The following is a 15518-nucleotide window of genomic DNA, read 5'->3' as shown; positions in this document are numbered from 1 at the left end:
ATTAGGACTAAGATTTTTTTAAGCCACTTAGCAATTAATAGACTTTTGTTCCCATGACACTTCAAAGCCTCTGAAATTCCCATTCCATTTCAGTATTTAGGAGGGAGAAGAAAATATAAAATAATGTCCTCACCAACAAGCATTAACATTACCTAGGAGAAATTGAAACTTACAGAAAAAAACCCCTAAGGGAATGATAAGAGCTGCAGAAAGAAAACAAACTGAGCACCTTGAAGACCTAACGGTATCAGCATCTACTTTGCTATAGAAAATAGATGCTTTCCGATGATCAATAAAGTGTTTGGTTCCCCCCTCCCCAAAAAGTGCTCTCCAACTACAGACTGAGACTGTTGGTTGTGCCTTATAATTGTGGAGCACAGAAACACATGATGAAGGATAATTACTAATTCAGCTATCTTTTTGCTTCCTCCCAACCCCTTCCCCAACTTGCTGATCTCATCCCCAGGCCTCTCAAGCTACCTCACAAGTAGAAGCACATCTCCTTCCTAACTAGTGCTTTGAGCAAATGAATCCACCACCACTCCCTGTCCATCCTCTCCCTGTGTCCTAAATGCATCCTAATCCTTACCACAATGGCGCGCCTCCTTCCCTTGTGTTTTAAAGAAATCAATAATTTATTTAGTCAGCAGAAGGTGATCATTTGTGAAACCAATCCATTAACTGCTTCTTGGCAGAGTATTACATCTTGCAAAAAAAGCTGTTCCAAAGACAATGACCGTTCCATCTCCGGCCTTCGCATTCAATCATGTACTATTTTTCTTAAAGAAACACACTAGCAACCTGATGTCCAGAGCTGTGGCTATATCTGAAATTAATATAGACTAAGTGAAGTTGCCTTGCTGCAACAGCAGCACACAGCAGAGTCCAAGTGCTGTGATGGGGAGATCTCTGTTGCAACAATGCCACAGCCGAAAGCAGGAACCTGAACAGGAAGCACGACCATTCTCCCTCCCAGCTATCTGCTGTGCCAGCACTCGAGGAAGATACAAACATGGGACTGTGGCTACCCAACTGCTCCACAGCCCAGCCTTTGAGCTGGGAAAAAAATGGAGAAGAGATACCATCTGACCAACTAACCAAGAACTAAATGCATGAAGATATTGCCAAGTTGCACACAGCAGCTTCGAGTTGATACTTACGGTTTTCTTGGATGCTTGGGCCTGCAACTAATTTTTTTAGCTGGGGGAATTTCCAAAATGTCTACATCAGATAATGTAAATACTTACCATGTACTTTAAATATCTGAACCCAGGAAGGATTGCTAAATCTCATTGTCAATAGCTGCATCCTTATAGCATGGAGGCTTGCAATGTAAATTAACGTATTTCAAGGAAGACAGTTTCTAATAATATGGTGATGCCACTGCATGGGTTATACAGGATGTATCTTCCAAGTATTCATTAAAATTAAATTTATAATTTAAGAACATTAGCAAGTTTATTCTATTTTTCAGCTGGGACAGTATATCAACAAGAGAAGTAAGACGCTGTATTTTAGCTTTTGGTGGCAATTTCTCATCACATTAATATTTCTCTTTATCTACATTAATAGCTTGCATACCAACTTCATCCTGGATCTCCTCTGCCACAGCAGGCACGTTGTAGAGGAAGGAGAGAGACTGGTTCATGCGTTCATATATCACACGTAGATGTGTCATAACCTACAGAAATAAAAGTATTTTAAGGAGGGGTATACTACAGTTAACTTGACATTATCACAAATTTTATAGGTTATAGAGAGCAAGACAGTTTTGACTTGTGCTAGTTACAAGATTTCAGTATGCTCTATGTACTGAAACTGTCAAACCCACTATAAAATTCACCCCTCTCCTACAGTTGCTACAAAAATAGTGTTCTAGATGCTCTTCCATAGCAACTACCGGAAATCCTATGGGAATGCAGTAATTTAAAGTAGGGATTTACATCTGTGGTGGGGCGGAGCAGGTACACAAGCAGCTATTGTGGCAGAAAGCCACAGCCTCATTTACCTTTCAACAACATTTACATTTGTGCATATCCATAAGTTTTCACATAACATGCAAACCAAGTGAGGCACAATGATTGCTGCATCAAAATGTTTTAGCTGTTTTGATTTTTTCTTTATCCTAATATTGCAAAAAGAAACAGTGCTCTCTGAAAAAAAGCTTCAGTTTTCTTGGTAAAAGCATTTGCAAGCATTTTCAGTTGAAAACAAAAATATTTTCACCCAGAAGCATTACTGCACTGTCTCATGTGATTACAACTCTATTGCCTCAGGTTTCTGCACACTGCTATGGGCTGAGTCATGACACCCCATGATACATGTTCCCCCAGAATACTCTCCACAAGTATCACCTCTCTTCAGCAGAAAGGGAAATTGAGATGTGTCTTAGAAGACAGACAGAGCAATTAAGCCTAAAAAGAAAAATGGGTTGCAGGTAGCAATCTTAATGAAACAAGGGTATGACTTCTTCAAATCCAAATATAGTATTTATGCTTTTGAACAAAGTATTTTGTTTTCCATTTTCAACTAAAAATAATTCTTATGAACAGATCCTCCAGTCTACAATTCCCCTGACCTTCTGACCAATTCAAGAAAGATACTATAGAAAAGCTCATGCCTATGATGATACACTAAGCAACACACTGCATTTCTTGTATTTAAATGTCAATTTCCATTCTCAACCTGTGCTGCCACACAATCTGGTTTTCATTATTAAATAGTCCAGTGTTTTAGAAACTTGTTAGAGGTGAAAGAACACACTTTAATGTTTAAGACAACCCTCACTGTAGAGAACTGTTAGAAGTGTGCATTTCAACTCTAGCAATTTTAAGACAGCATGATCTCCATGTACATGTCTGGCTGGAATAGATGTCTGAGAACTCTAACACACAAAATGTGCCATTCAAGGAGGTATAGGGGTTTGGTTTGGCTTTTAGCGATGCCAGACAGTTCAAAAACCGTGGCTGGAACAGCGCTTCCCATTGCATCCTGCAGAGGGAACAGTGGCAGATTCTGCAGATTACTGCAAACTTGTTTTACAGTTTATCCATTATGCTTACAATTTTAATCACTGTTTTGAAAGCCAGTTACATCTTCAATCTTTTTTTTTTTTTCTCCCCTCAACCTCCAAGCTGTTTCAAAACATATACATTGAGGACTGCAGAGAACAGTCAAACTTGAGAACACGTCAAACTGGAGTGCATTGCAGTAATCACATTTATAGACACTACAAGTAGCTCTGCAATGACAACAGAAAGGTTGATTGCAGTCAGATGGCTACACCACTTCTGGTTCTGCCACTTCAGCTGAGGGAAGCATAACCATGTGTGGTCACTAAATCTACTACTGACATTTTTCCATAGGTGTTATTTACCAAAGCACCAATAAAGTCTCTGGGCATTAATGCTCTGGAGGCTCCTCAGGAAATGCCCATGACAGACTCACTGTCTGGACAGACAAAAAACCTGGTTTTTAGTTCTTCTCAAAAGAAAAATTATACCTACCCTACTCCTACATCACTTTGCCTTAATCTGCCAGAAAGCAGATATATTGCATGTAAAGCTGTCCACAGAAAGGAGTCAGGTATTTTTTTAAAAATTAGGTTCACAACAGTTATGAATAAACATGACCCCATTAATCCTCAGTGGAGATTACCTGAGATCTGATCTGGGCAGCTTTCTTTGGGTCTACCATGCGGACGTGTTCGAAGTGTTTGAGAGTGTGCTGTCTGTCTTTCTGCTCAGCACGCACATACTTCTTCAGCATGTTGAATACGTGACGAGGCTACAGGGAAGAAATAGGGGAAAAAAAAAATCAGTTTAGAACAACACATGGTTTAGTTCCTTGCACTGGACATGTATCCTAAACCAAAATCACTTGGCCAGCCGGTGCCTGCAGCTGTCTTCTGAAGGCAGGTATGTCTACTTATAAGGAAAATCCACACACTCAACAGATTCAGCAGAACGCACCATTAAACAATAGTTGTAGAAAGCTGATAAGGTCCTCGGGGAGAGCATTCAGATTTCCTCCCTAACCATAAGGGGAAATTTGGCTGTTGCATTTTCTTGTCTAACTGATATACTATTGCCTCAACAAGACAGCAAGTGCCACTTTAGCATGTTATTTAATGGACACCCAACAACAATTTCTTCTAGACTTTGGGCTTCTACTCTCTCCATCTGCTTCTTTCCCCAAAATCAGGAGCCCCTATCATGCAAGCTCAACCTTCACCACCACCAGGCAAATCTCTCCCAAGATCCCCTGAAATCTAGACTCAATCAGAAGCATTTCAAAGATTCTCTGTATACACTCTACTATGCTGAATACTCAACCAGTATCAACATCAGCAACTACAGTTGAATTTTAGCAAAAAAAAAAAAAGATTACAAATGGTAAGTTTTATCAACAGTAAACTAAATGTACATATTAAGATTCACATCACAAAGTAAACCTATTAAATATATGCCTTGAGGCCTGTCATTGAATACAAGGAAGGGAAAGGTCCATAGATGAAGAGAACATGAAAAAATACACAGACTGATGACAGAACAGTGAAGACTAAGAAATGTGTACTTCTACGTACTTTTCTACTCTGTACTATAGGACAGTCCCGAAACAGGGAAGTGTTCTCCAGCATTCAGTTAAGACATTTGTTTTTAACTAAGTGTTTAAGTTGGATTCTGGAAATTCACTCCACCCCCCCAACTCTGCTTGTGCATCCTACCTGAAGCTGCCAAGCAGTGAAAAGCCTGAAGCTGAGGCAGGTGAGAAGAAAGGGAAAGGTGACCTTACTGTGAAGTAGACTAAAGAGTGAGCAGAAGTGGTGAACAGCTGGTCCGGGCACTGGCAGTGATACAGGGACGAGGGTGGGGAAGTGACAAAATAAGCGTCAGAGGCTCTGTGCACAGCTTCTCAAAGCAGGAAGAACTGTGGGCGAAGTTGGAAGTTTTAAGAAGACTTAGATTCATGGACAAATATAGAGCCTAAACTAATTTAACATTTACACAAGAGATGAATACTTAGCTACAGAGCTCAAAGATTTAAGACTCTCTTCAGTTTAAGAGAAGCAACAGATTTAAAAAATGTCTGAGGAAAGTAAACCAAAGGTTATTTGAAGAAGATTTGTTGGACAGAAATAGAGAGATGTGAAGCCATTCCCTGCCAGAGGATTAAACTTAGTGGCTCCATGACTGAAAACTCATTCATGAGGAAAATAATCCTGAGCCCCCAAAGCCAAGCACCCTGGGACAAAGTTGCAAGAAACTATGGACAAATGCTGGAATGCAAGTAATCCTAACAACACTGTGGTAATGGCCAAATAGAAATGCCAGCTGTAAAGCTTTATAGGAACTAAGGCTAGAAGACCAGAAAGTTTAACAACAAGAAATTTGAAAGACAGAAAATGCCGTTATCTTTCCTGACAATTCAGCTTTCCTTGCCCCCAAGACACAATCAAGATAGCAGGTTAGGTCAGACAGTGAGAAAAGGATTAATATCTCTTTCTTCAAGAGATATTCCAATTTAAGTGTCATGTCTAAAACCAGAAGGGCATAGTTTTTGTTTTCCTTTAGTGTGCTTGTATTCAGTGAAACATATCAATATAACTTTTAACTTAGGAGTCACAAGTAGACTTGTTAATAGGATAACAATCTTAAAAAGACCTGTCAAATATCACTAACAGTAGTAGTCACTTGGGTAAATTAGTAGCCCACTTTCAGTGCCTTTTCTAACATTGAGAAATGTCCCAAACATAAAGGAGAAATGGATATGCATACCTCTAGCATGTCTGGCCAAGAAATCTCCATGTGATAGCAGCAGAAAACCATAATTCAAGTTTAGGACAACTCAGAAAGAAGGTTAAGTGCAAGGTGTTTCCTTACAGGGGCAGAGGCTTTGCTTTTTCTCCAGCAAAAAACCACCCTACTAGAAACATGCTGTATGTAGGTATACAAGCCTAGAGAGTTTCAGTGCTTTGTTTTTAAAACTAGTCATACACCCTGGATGGTAACTACTGATCTCACACTACCTGAAAGCTTGCGACATTACTCTAACAAGCAGTGATACAAAGCTAAGAAGTCCTTGTGAAGCATTCCGTCACCCTGCACAGATGCACCAGGCTTTCACTGTCAGCAAGGCACTGCGCTACACACAAGATCATAGGGTGGATGCAGGCACTTATGGAAACAAGATTCCCTAAACATAACATTAAGACCAACATAACATTAAGACCTGAGATATACATGTACTCAGGCTTCCCTGAAGCAGAAGCTGAAATGGATTAGATGTCTTAGGATATAAACTTATTGCCAAAAATTTCTGTATTGTGACCTTCAGGAAACATGCCCTGCCTCAACCATTAAGGTAATGTAGTGGGTCATTTCCACACTCATCAAAAAAACCCCAAAAGGTGGCAGAATGCCCTGAACATTTGACAGTACACTAAAACAGCTCTGCTACCCTGAAGCACACTGGATCAGGTCAGGCCTCCAACCTTCCCAACAAATTTGCAATGCTATTGTTGCATGGCTTCAGGGCTGTGACTGAAGGCAAAACTGCTAGAGCTGGTGACAGGCAATGACAGCTCCTCCACTGGGCTTTGCATACCTGAGTGTGGTGGTTATCATAAACCAAGTTCAACAGTTGAATGTAACTTAGATAGTAAAGAAACCATAAAAATAAATGAATCGATCATTTTCTCCTCAATGCTTAGAACGGTAGACCTACTGCTTGCAGAGTTTTAACAAATTTTCGGATCAACAAAACTTCCTCATCCCAAGTCCCACCTCTGTATTATATTTCATACACATTTTCCTTTAAATGTCATTACTGAGTGAACTGGTTTTGCTTAAATATCCCACCCATGCAGGCACTTTTTAGAGATACTTTCAGCAGGTTTTGTCCCCAAATCTAGTACATGGTGATGTGAAGTCTCATGATGGTAGAGCAGAGGGGCCACAACAAAGAGGTGAGGGAAGGCTCCACAGGCGGAGAACATGCAGTCAGACCGTGTGTCTGAAGCTGCTATATCCATTGCTGTCTATCACTTCAGTCCTAAGCAGGAACCTTTAGATTAGATTATAAATGAAAGTGGTGCTATTATCAGCTAAATTAAGTTCCCGAGGCCCCAGCTCTGACACTGTCTCTGGCAGAAGAACAAACGGCTGACACATCCCAGGGCCAGCTTGACAACTCCTGCTCTACATAAATAATGTACCAGCCACCAAACTTCATTAAAAAATTCTGGGTTGAAATTCTTCTGCATGTTTTACCAGGGGAAACTCAATGTGTTCACCTTAATAAAAAACACGTCACAGAATAACTAACTCGTATCAGCCACCAGGGGCTATCTAAATCTCATTAAATAATTTCACTATTTTCAGTTGTCTGTACTTATTTTGTTGGCTTGGGGTTTTTTCTGGTCTTCCTGTGAAAGTGACCAGGATACTCCTGGGATATGACTTCTGTTCCCCCCATGCTTTTAGTTACCCTGGCCAATGCTGCCAGCAGCTGTCATTTATCCAGTGGCAAGAATGGCTGGTGACTTCCTAAGCAACAGGATCCAGCACTAAATTCAGAATGCGTATTATTTCATTAGCAATGCTATTCACTTTGGAATAATATTGGCTACTGAGTACTGCAAAACCCTGGGCTGGCTGACAAGAAGCTTAAATCCAGTCTTATGGCGCACACACACACCCCCCATTCAGGCAAATGCAGGAAAGAAGACACAAGCACATTTGATAAAGTGTGCAGTGGCCAGCACAGAGTAAAGCAGTGTGAACGCTACCATTATATGCTGTTTCTGACTATTTCAAGTACACACTGTCATACTGTTTGCTCCCACGAAACTCATTCCAAAGCTCCCCCTCATCAGCAGATTCAAACACCTGGTTTTTATCTAAAACTAAGCACAGATTGATCGTAGCCCTTTTAAAAGCTATTGTGACAGGCCAGCAGATGTACTCATGACTGTGGGTATCTTAGTTAAAAATCATTTTTACGCTGGAGAATACTGTCAAAGTATTATTTTATATAGTCTTCATGAGTATGTTGGGACTTGCATGTATTCAATACATTTGGTACAAAGTGGACAGGCTCACAGACTACACATGCAGTCTATGTAGACTACCTAGGCTTGACAATGCTCCATTAAAAGGCCAATTTTCTATCGAAAACTGTAGGTAAGACTCCTTGTCTCTTATTTGGAAGACAATTCTTCCTGTGAATATATATAAACACACATATATGCACCAGGGCAGAGTTAAAGACCTGTACTGCAACCCCCTGGTTTGAATGTTTCCAGCTGTACAAGGCACAAGCTCAAATGAAGCAGAAAATGCTGATGGCTCTTTGGCTACCTGGTTGTGAGTTCCAGCCTCACTAACTCTCTAATCCAGTACCTTTATTTCAGGTGGCATCAGCACTGAGATAAGGTCATCCCCATAAAAGAACCACATATGAGCTCTAAAATGCCTGAAAAAGTTTCTAGCAAGTTATATTTATATATATATATATATATATATTTTAAATATATATATATTTATATATATATATATATATACACACACACACATATAAATATAAATATGAATATATGTGCATGCATATGTCCTCCCATGAAATCTATATCGATCCTAGTTTACTATTTCAGGATCCTAGTTTACTATTTCAGATTTTGAGTGATGAAACAGTACAGTTTTGTTGAGCTTGGAGAATGGAACCATCAAATGTAGTTTGGATTGCCACAAATATAACTTACAGTCTTCTCACGGAAATCTAACATACTTACTACAGAGAAACAACAGAAAAATCGTATTAAAGCACTTCTGTGTATTTAAAATACAACTTCCCAGCTCTGTGCCATGGAACTTCCATGGGAAATTCTAAGATGGCCTGTCGTTTTGATCTAAATTCTCTCTAAATCAGAGGGTAAAGTTTCACAATGCCATATTGTGCTATTTAATCTTGCCTTTAGAGAAAAATGAAACACCAGTCCTTTCTGATTACTGCTCTTTAAAGTGCCACAATTGCTTCTTTTCATTCACTTATTAGGAATACCTTGCATACCATATTAGGTATGTATTTCACCTGCTATGTTATTAACTTGGGGGTCATGTTTGACACAGGAGTAGTAGTTCATTTTAAGAGCATTCAAGAAAAGCTGGTTAGGATGAATGCAAGATTTTACTCATGGGCGAGACAGCTAAACCCCCATCCAGCTACCTTTAATGTGGAGTTAAAGATGCCTTCTCATCATTACTGCTAATTTATAACAAAACATGTTACCCCACACATCACAAATACATGGCTATAAGGGTATTCAAAACTTCCCTTTACCTGCCCTCACAAAGACTTGTCCTGGGGCAGAATAAAATGAAACCAGTATTTGATTCAATCTCATTAATTTGCTTTTCAAGATTTGAACTTTGACAAATTAAGACAAATTTTGTTTCTGCTCATTCTTTAAAAACTTTGCATTTTAGACATAATTGATCTGCCAGGGTTTTGCAGAATTTAATACTAATTTGGAATTCCCTCCTCTGTCTTTAGATCACCTGTACAAAAAAACCTAATGGCGAGCCTAGGTGTATCACTATACCATATGCTCAAACCCACAGACTGAGGCAAAAACAAAGACAGTCTGGTTTTATTCATAAAAAAGGCTCAGAAGCTGCTGGAAAACGGAGTTAGGTGACCACATTTGTTTTGAAGTCTGACTTGGTTTAAAAGCAGAGCTGAAATCTACACTATTTCACAAAATCCTACAAAATTAAGCGTATGCGAGAAATTCCACAGCTGTAAGTTTATGAGTTTGCAGGAGCAGAACTAAAGGGTGGAGTATTCGAGCTGGACTGTTCTCTCCTACTGCACAGGATTGGTATCACTAGATCAGCAGCAATTCTTTGGCTTGTCTCCAACTGCGTATTTCCACAGCAACCTCGCTGGACTCAGGAAAGGCTTCAAGCTTCCTGAACACAGAGGCACTGAGTAAGGGCCTCTCTGCAGATCCCTCTTCCACGTCCAAAGAGCCAAACTCAACTAATTTCAGCCTGCACCATACTCTACCCATATGAACAGACACCACTCCCATAGCACAAAAGGTATCAGAGAGAATTCTGAAGGCAACAACAACAACAAAACACATGGCAAAAAACTTCAAATGGATTATGCTAGGGTTGATCTTCATGATCCTGCTCTGTTCAGCAATAATTTACATTTTCAGTAAAATAGTGCTGAATTAGAAGAGAAGCATTTTAAACTGATTTTAACGATTATATGTTTTAATCTACGCACAAAGGAGGCTAATTAATTACCTTTCTAAGTTTTCCTGTATATTTCACCACTAGTAGCTGGATTTCTTTGCTCCTTCTCTCTGCCTCTTGCCCCTTACGACCAGCTTCCCAGAGAATGTGCCACTCTTACTAACGAATATTCAACAGCGAGACATAAATCCAGCAAAATTTGACATGCACGTGAAAGAGGCAATATAAACAAATTACAGAATCAATCTGCTCACAGAGAATGACGGATTTGAATTCCTCTATTTAACTTGCAAAATGAAGGGGAAAATTTCCAACTGTTTTTAAAACTAAAGGCATATTGGTTCCAGCTGCCACTAATCCTTCTTTTCTGTAGTAAGACCATCAAGCAGGATGAAACAATACAGTATTTTGACACTGGATACTGAACAGCTGCACCCCATTTTCAAAGGCAACAAAGTATAGCAGCACAGCTAAGCTGCATCAGGAGTCAGGGATGAGGATCAAATTTTAAGTCTGAGCAGCCTGCATGACAGTGTTTCTGAGAACAGAAAAACAGTACAAATATTTGGTTTTGCTCAAATTTCTTTTCTAGTAGACCTTGAAGCTATGCAATTTCATCTCTGTATGCTCCTTGCCTCCCCTGCTGCCCAGAGTGGTACCCTGAAGCACACCTCTGACACTGGCATTGGGCAGTCATCTGCAGAACACCTGAAATAACGCCTGCAGTTAAAGATTTTGGTCTGGATCAGAAACTATTTATAACAGATTCCTAGACTTTTGTAGTTTTAGGTAGAACAGCAATGAAAACTGCCCATTTTCTAGGCATGTTCAAGAACATAATGACTACCCTACTGGCCCAGGCCAAAGGTTCCCCTACTCCCATATCTTGCTATCCTACAAGGAGCAAGTAAATGATGATACTATACTTTTCCTCACACAGCCTTCCAGCTTCCCCCCATTCAATGCTCAGGGACTTCCTAAGCCTTCTGAGCTCTTCATCTCCCCTGAAAGGTCTACCTCCCTTGGAACACAAGCACCGCACAACCTGTACATGTACAGAAAACAGAAGTACCCAGTTGAAATGCTGGGGTTTCAACCCCAAGCCCCTAATTAAGGTCGACATGTGGGTGATTCCCACAGCCCTTCACAAAGGGGGGGTGAGTTTCCCTTTAGGCTTCCCTCCAGGGTGCAGTGGCCTTGCAGGGAGAGCCATGGGGTAAATGAGCCCCAGGTGTCCCGCAGTAAGTAAACAAGGGTCAGGTGTCCCACTAAGGGATAAAAGCTGGGACCACTTGCAGGAAAGGGCAGTGTCTGTCTGTGAGGTGGATGCACTTTGCAGAGTTCCCTGTTGGGGAAGGACCTCCTGCCTCCCTGGGACTGGGCTCCAGTCAGGTCTGGCCTTTGTAAATGTGGACTGTGTAGAGATTCAGCATGTGGCTTCCTTGGTCTTACGTATTTGGCTTGTTGACTTGGTTGTCTCCTGTCCCTTCTATAGGAAACTGCATTTCACCATTTATTCCACCCATTGTATGTCATGCGGTGTCATTGTTGGGGTCAGTGGGATTGATGTCAATTATGTATAATCTGACTGACTTCTTTGTACCCCCAGCGCTCACCCATGTACTGACCCTTTTGTACCAAATACAATTTGGTTATTGGTTCATCTTTATGATGGCTGTGTCTTTTATGCTAGGCCTAATAATGGGTAAAACACCAGTGGATAAGGATTTCATCACTCATGGAGAACCATGCATCACATCCGTGATCAGTCTGATGACACAAGGAGTGCCAAACTCGCTGTATTGCTATGACAACTGATCTGCAGCCAAAGACTGGTCATGGATTTCTAACATCCAAGAGTGAAATGAAATCCTGCTGTTTCAAGTGGTCTGCCAGAAGTCCAAAAAATCTTGGGAAATGTTCAAGTACAAGTGATTAAACAGCACACGGAAAATACTTTTTGCACGCACACATCTATATACATATATATACACACAGCACACTTATGGTAGCCCTCTGAGCTGTGTTCAGAAGACATGCACTTCAATGAAACAGCCTAATTTATTTTTTCAATTTAAACCCAAATTCTGTCCTTACAACTGTAGAGAAAGGAAATCCATGACTTTAAATATCCAGAATCTAATTTTGTAGTAAACATATTAATAGCAAATCCTGTAATTTGAAACAGGCTGTGGAAGGGAGGGGTCTTAAATATTTTTGGAAAAATCCAGAAAAACCTCTCTTTTGTAAGATTACTTAACAAGTCACCAGTAAGGTTATGACTTACTCTCCCAAAGACAACACAATTGCATGAAATGAACTTTTGGTTTATGAGGGAACTGCCAGAGAGAAATATAGCTAGGGTATCAGAGTTGAATTTTCCATTAATCCCATTTTCTCTTTGGCTAGGCAGCCAAAGTTTGGATTCACAGTATATTAAAAATTCTGGCTCTATACCCTGCAAAGCAGTTATCACACTGGATTAATTCATTAGGCCATTCAGTATTATTAATCACTCCTCAGGTCTCTGCCCCACAATAAAACCAGACAAATCCTTCTGCTGAATTCAAGGTCAGTTTTTTCATGTGTTTTGGCACACATGTGACCAGCAGTTCAGAGGCACATGCCTGAACTGTCAGTAACTACAGAGCAGACAACCAGAAAACGCTGAGACAAGGACAGTCCCATCAACAAGACTGGCAAAGGAACTGTTTAAAGACATTATTCTTTAAACTGTTCACTCCCATTAGTTTTGACATGAATCTCCATTTGGTAGCACCTTCAGCTGATGTTACCTCCATGCCTGCTGCCTGATCCTTTTAGAATGATGAGCTTTTCTAGGGACAAAATACAGGATGCACCTCAGTCTTTTAACAGTACCTTCAAAACTTACTTCTACTGAGTCATCTATCAAACGGCACTCTTTGACACAGCCTTTCAGGCCTGATGCCTTCCCACTGACACAGTAAATGTATTATTAATTTAAATTTAAATGTCCTGGGAGCTGACTACGAGCAACCCAAGCATAAAATGCAGGTTTTCCTGGTCCCAAAGTCAGTGTTAACATTTTCTTCCCTTAGTGTTATGCAGCTGAAGCTCACTTTTTTTTTTTTTCCAGTGGAGATGTCATCTGTAATCCACAAATATGAAAGGTCAAGTTCCCTTGTGCTAGGAATCAAGTTGCACATTCTGGCAGCTCTAGAGAACATTCTGCTGTTACGTGTGGTCCCCATCTTCACCTTCCACAACCTCAGACACCTGCAGGACCAAGCTGTCAGTCTGATCCACACACAACTTGAAAACAAATAATTTTTCTGAGATACTTTTCAGACAGGATTACACTTGGACAAGGTTCAACTTTGCAGCAAGAGCTGACTGGATAAAGCTAAATGTAAAATCAAATCTTGGGTGAACTACCCAAAACCACATTGCAAGAGAGCAAACATGACCTGCAGCCAAGTCTATGCACTCACCTCACCCTCAGTTCGGAGCTGCAGACTCCAGTTTCCTAAATATAGCTGCATCCCAGCTGGTAATTTGCTAATCTGTCTAATGAGACACTCAAATCCAAGCCCTTCACTACCCTCACAACAGTCAGAGGTTACAATATGCATCTCACACTCAGACCAAACATCTTTTACCAATTTAATACAGATTAGCTTCATTTTCCACAAATTACTGTGTTGCAAAATGCAGCTAATTTCTTAATACAACTACTCTGAAGTGTCTCCATGACACTTTTACCTAAGTAGAAGATTTTTCTTTCACTTTGCATCCAGTAATAACAAGATAGCTTTGCACCATGAGGTGGAGAAAGAAGTTTGATGATGATAAAGGCGACGATGATTGCTTTTCCATGCTCACTGAATATGCAGGTTTCTCTGCATAAGGAAATTCACTTAAAACATGCAATTTTATCAGGTTAGCCGTATTGATGTAATTCCCTGTGATACCAAATTCAGGATTTAATGGTTACATCTTATACTGCTGATCTAAAGGTCTTTTAGTAACATGTTTTTTCCATCTAGGAAGTGTTCAAGAGGCAAGAGATATATTAAAAAAATTGACTATTTTCTCACAATGTTCTCTTCTTCTGGAGGTCACAGACCAGTTATTTTGGTATTGGAATACAAACATCACAGATCTAGAGTAACTAAAAATTCCATTCAGTCCACATTCTGAACTTAAAGTGTTTACAACCACCAACAGCCATCACATCCAACAGACAACTCTGAATTGCTAGTGTGTTATCTTCATGCCACCCAACAATCTGCAAAAGATCCTTCACCAAACATTTCAACAGTTCAACAAACAAAACAGAAAATCACTACCACCCTGATCCTTAAGTTCCACCTTGACATAATGAAGTATCTTACTGTGCATCACTTGGAGGAACGCTTCATCATCCTTATGCAGGATCTGTGAACAGCTGCAATTTCTGACAATCAAATCACTTTCATGTTATTTAAGTATCTTTATGTATGTGTATAACTATCTATAGATATATATGGGCTGGGGTGGGGTGTGTGCGTGCTTGTGCCTACATTTATGTACACATGAAGTTTAAACTTTCAAACTTTCAAACTAGCTGACCGCTGTAGTAGGTCTGGCATGGGGAACACACACTCACTGCTCCATAGCTGGACGGTACCTTTTCCCCAGCATGACTACAGCAATTTTGACACAGCTGACAAAGCCTGGGGTACTGTGCTTACCCTGGGTGGGACAGTCTGCAGGGCTGTGATATAGTTCTCCAGAGCAATGCGACGACGGTCATTCAGCATGGCTTCCACCCGTGCCATATGAGTCTCTACCAGCTGTTGTCTTTCATTTGCTGCCTCTTGTTCCAGTGATTCCACTTTCTCCTGGAAATGCTGAAAAAACATCCATCACAACAGGAACAACGAAGACATCAGCAGAGACCAGCTGACATGAACACCTCAGTCTGCAAATCACCAAAATCCTTCCCCATGTCAGCCTAGCTTGGCTCGCAGGAACTTTGCACCGAACACACCTTTTACTGATTTCAGTAGGAACTGCTGATACCCTGTATTCATGAACACCTGGCCATATTTTATTAATCTAATAAATCTAATAAAGTCTAATCTAATAAAATATTCCTGACAAGTTCAGCACAACCACCACTGAATGCTTCATATGCCCTCTGAGACAGTGGTTCAGTGTTACAGAATTGTGTCTAGAGGAGGGTGGAGTTTGGCAAGCATACACACACACACACACCCACCCACCCAC

The 15518-nt window shown here is 40.4% G+C and overlaps 1 protein-coding gene across 5 annotated transcripts in view; it reads right to left on the bottom strand.

Moving 5' to 3' along the window:
• Nucleotides 1–15518, bottom strand: part of APP (amyloid beta precursor protein) — a 177119-nt gene that overhangs the window by 47587 nt on the left and 114014 nt on the right. For 4 of the 5 annotated variants that reach the window (XM_026867753.1, XM_026867769.1, XM_026867779.1 and 1 more), the window contains 3 exons: nucleotides 14981–15139; nucleotides 3658–3786; nucleotides 1582–1681 (listed from right to left, as the gene is read on the bottom strand). In XM_026867753.1, coding sequence (XP_026723554.1) covers nucleotides 1582–1681; nucleotides 3658–3786; nucleotides 14981–15139 — 388 coding nt within the window. The remainder of the gene's footprint in view (nucleotides 1–1581; nucleotides 1682–3657; nucleotides 3787–14980; nucleotides 15140–15518) is intronic. The other variant, XM_026867761.1, reaches the window with a different exon arrangement.

This window comes from Athene cunicularia, assembly GCF_003259725.1.
Source record: "Athene cunicularia isolate RWA chromosome 1 unlocalized genomic scaffold, athCun1 chr1_part1, whole genome shotgun sequence".
Lineage (NCBI taxonomy): Eukaryota > Metazoa > Chordata > Aves > Strigiformes > Strigidae > Athene > Athene cunicularia.
Note: the sequence above shows the minus strand (reverse complement) of the source record. Positions and strands in the feature narration are given on the sequence as shown.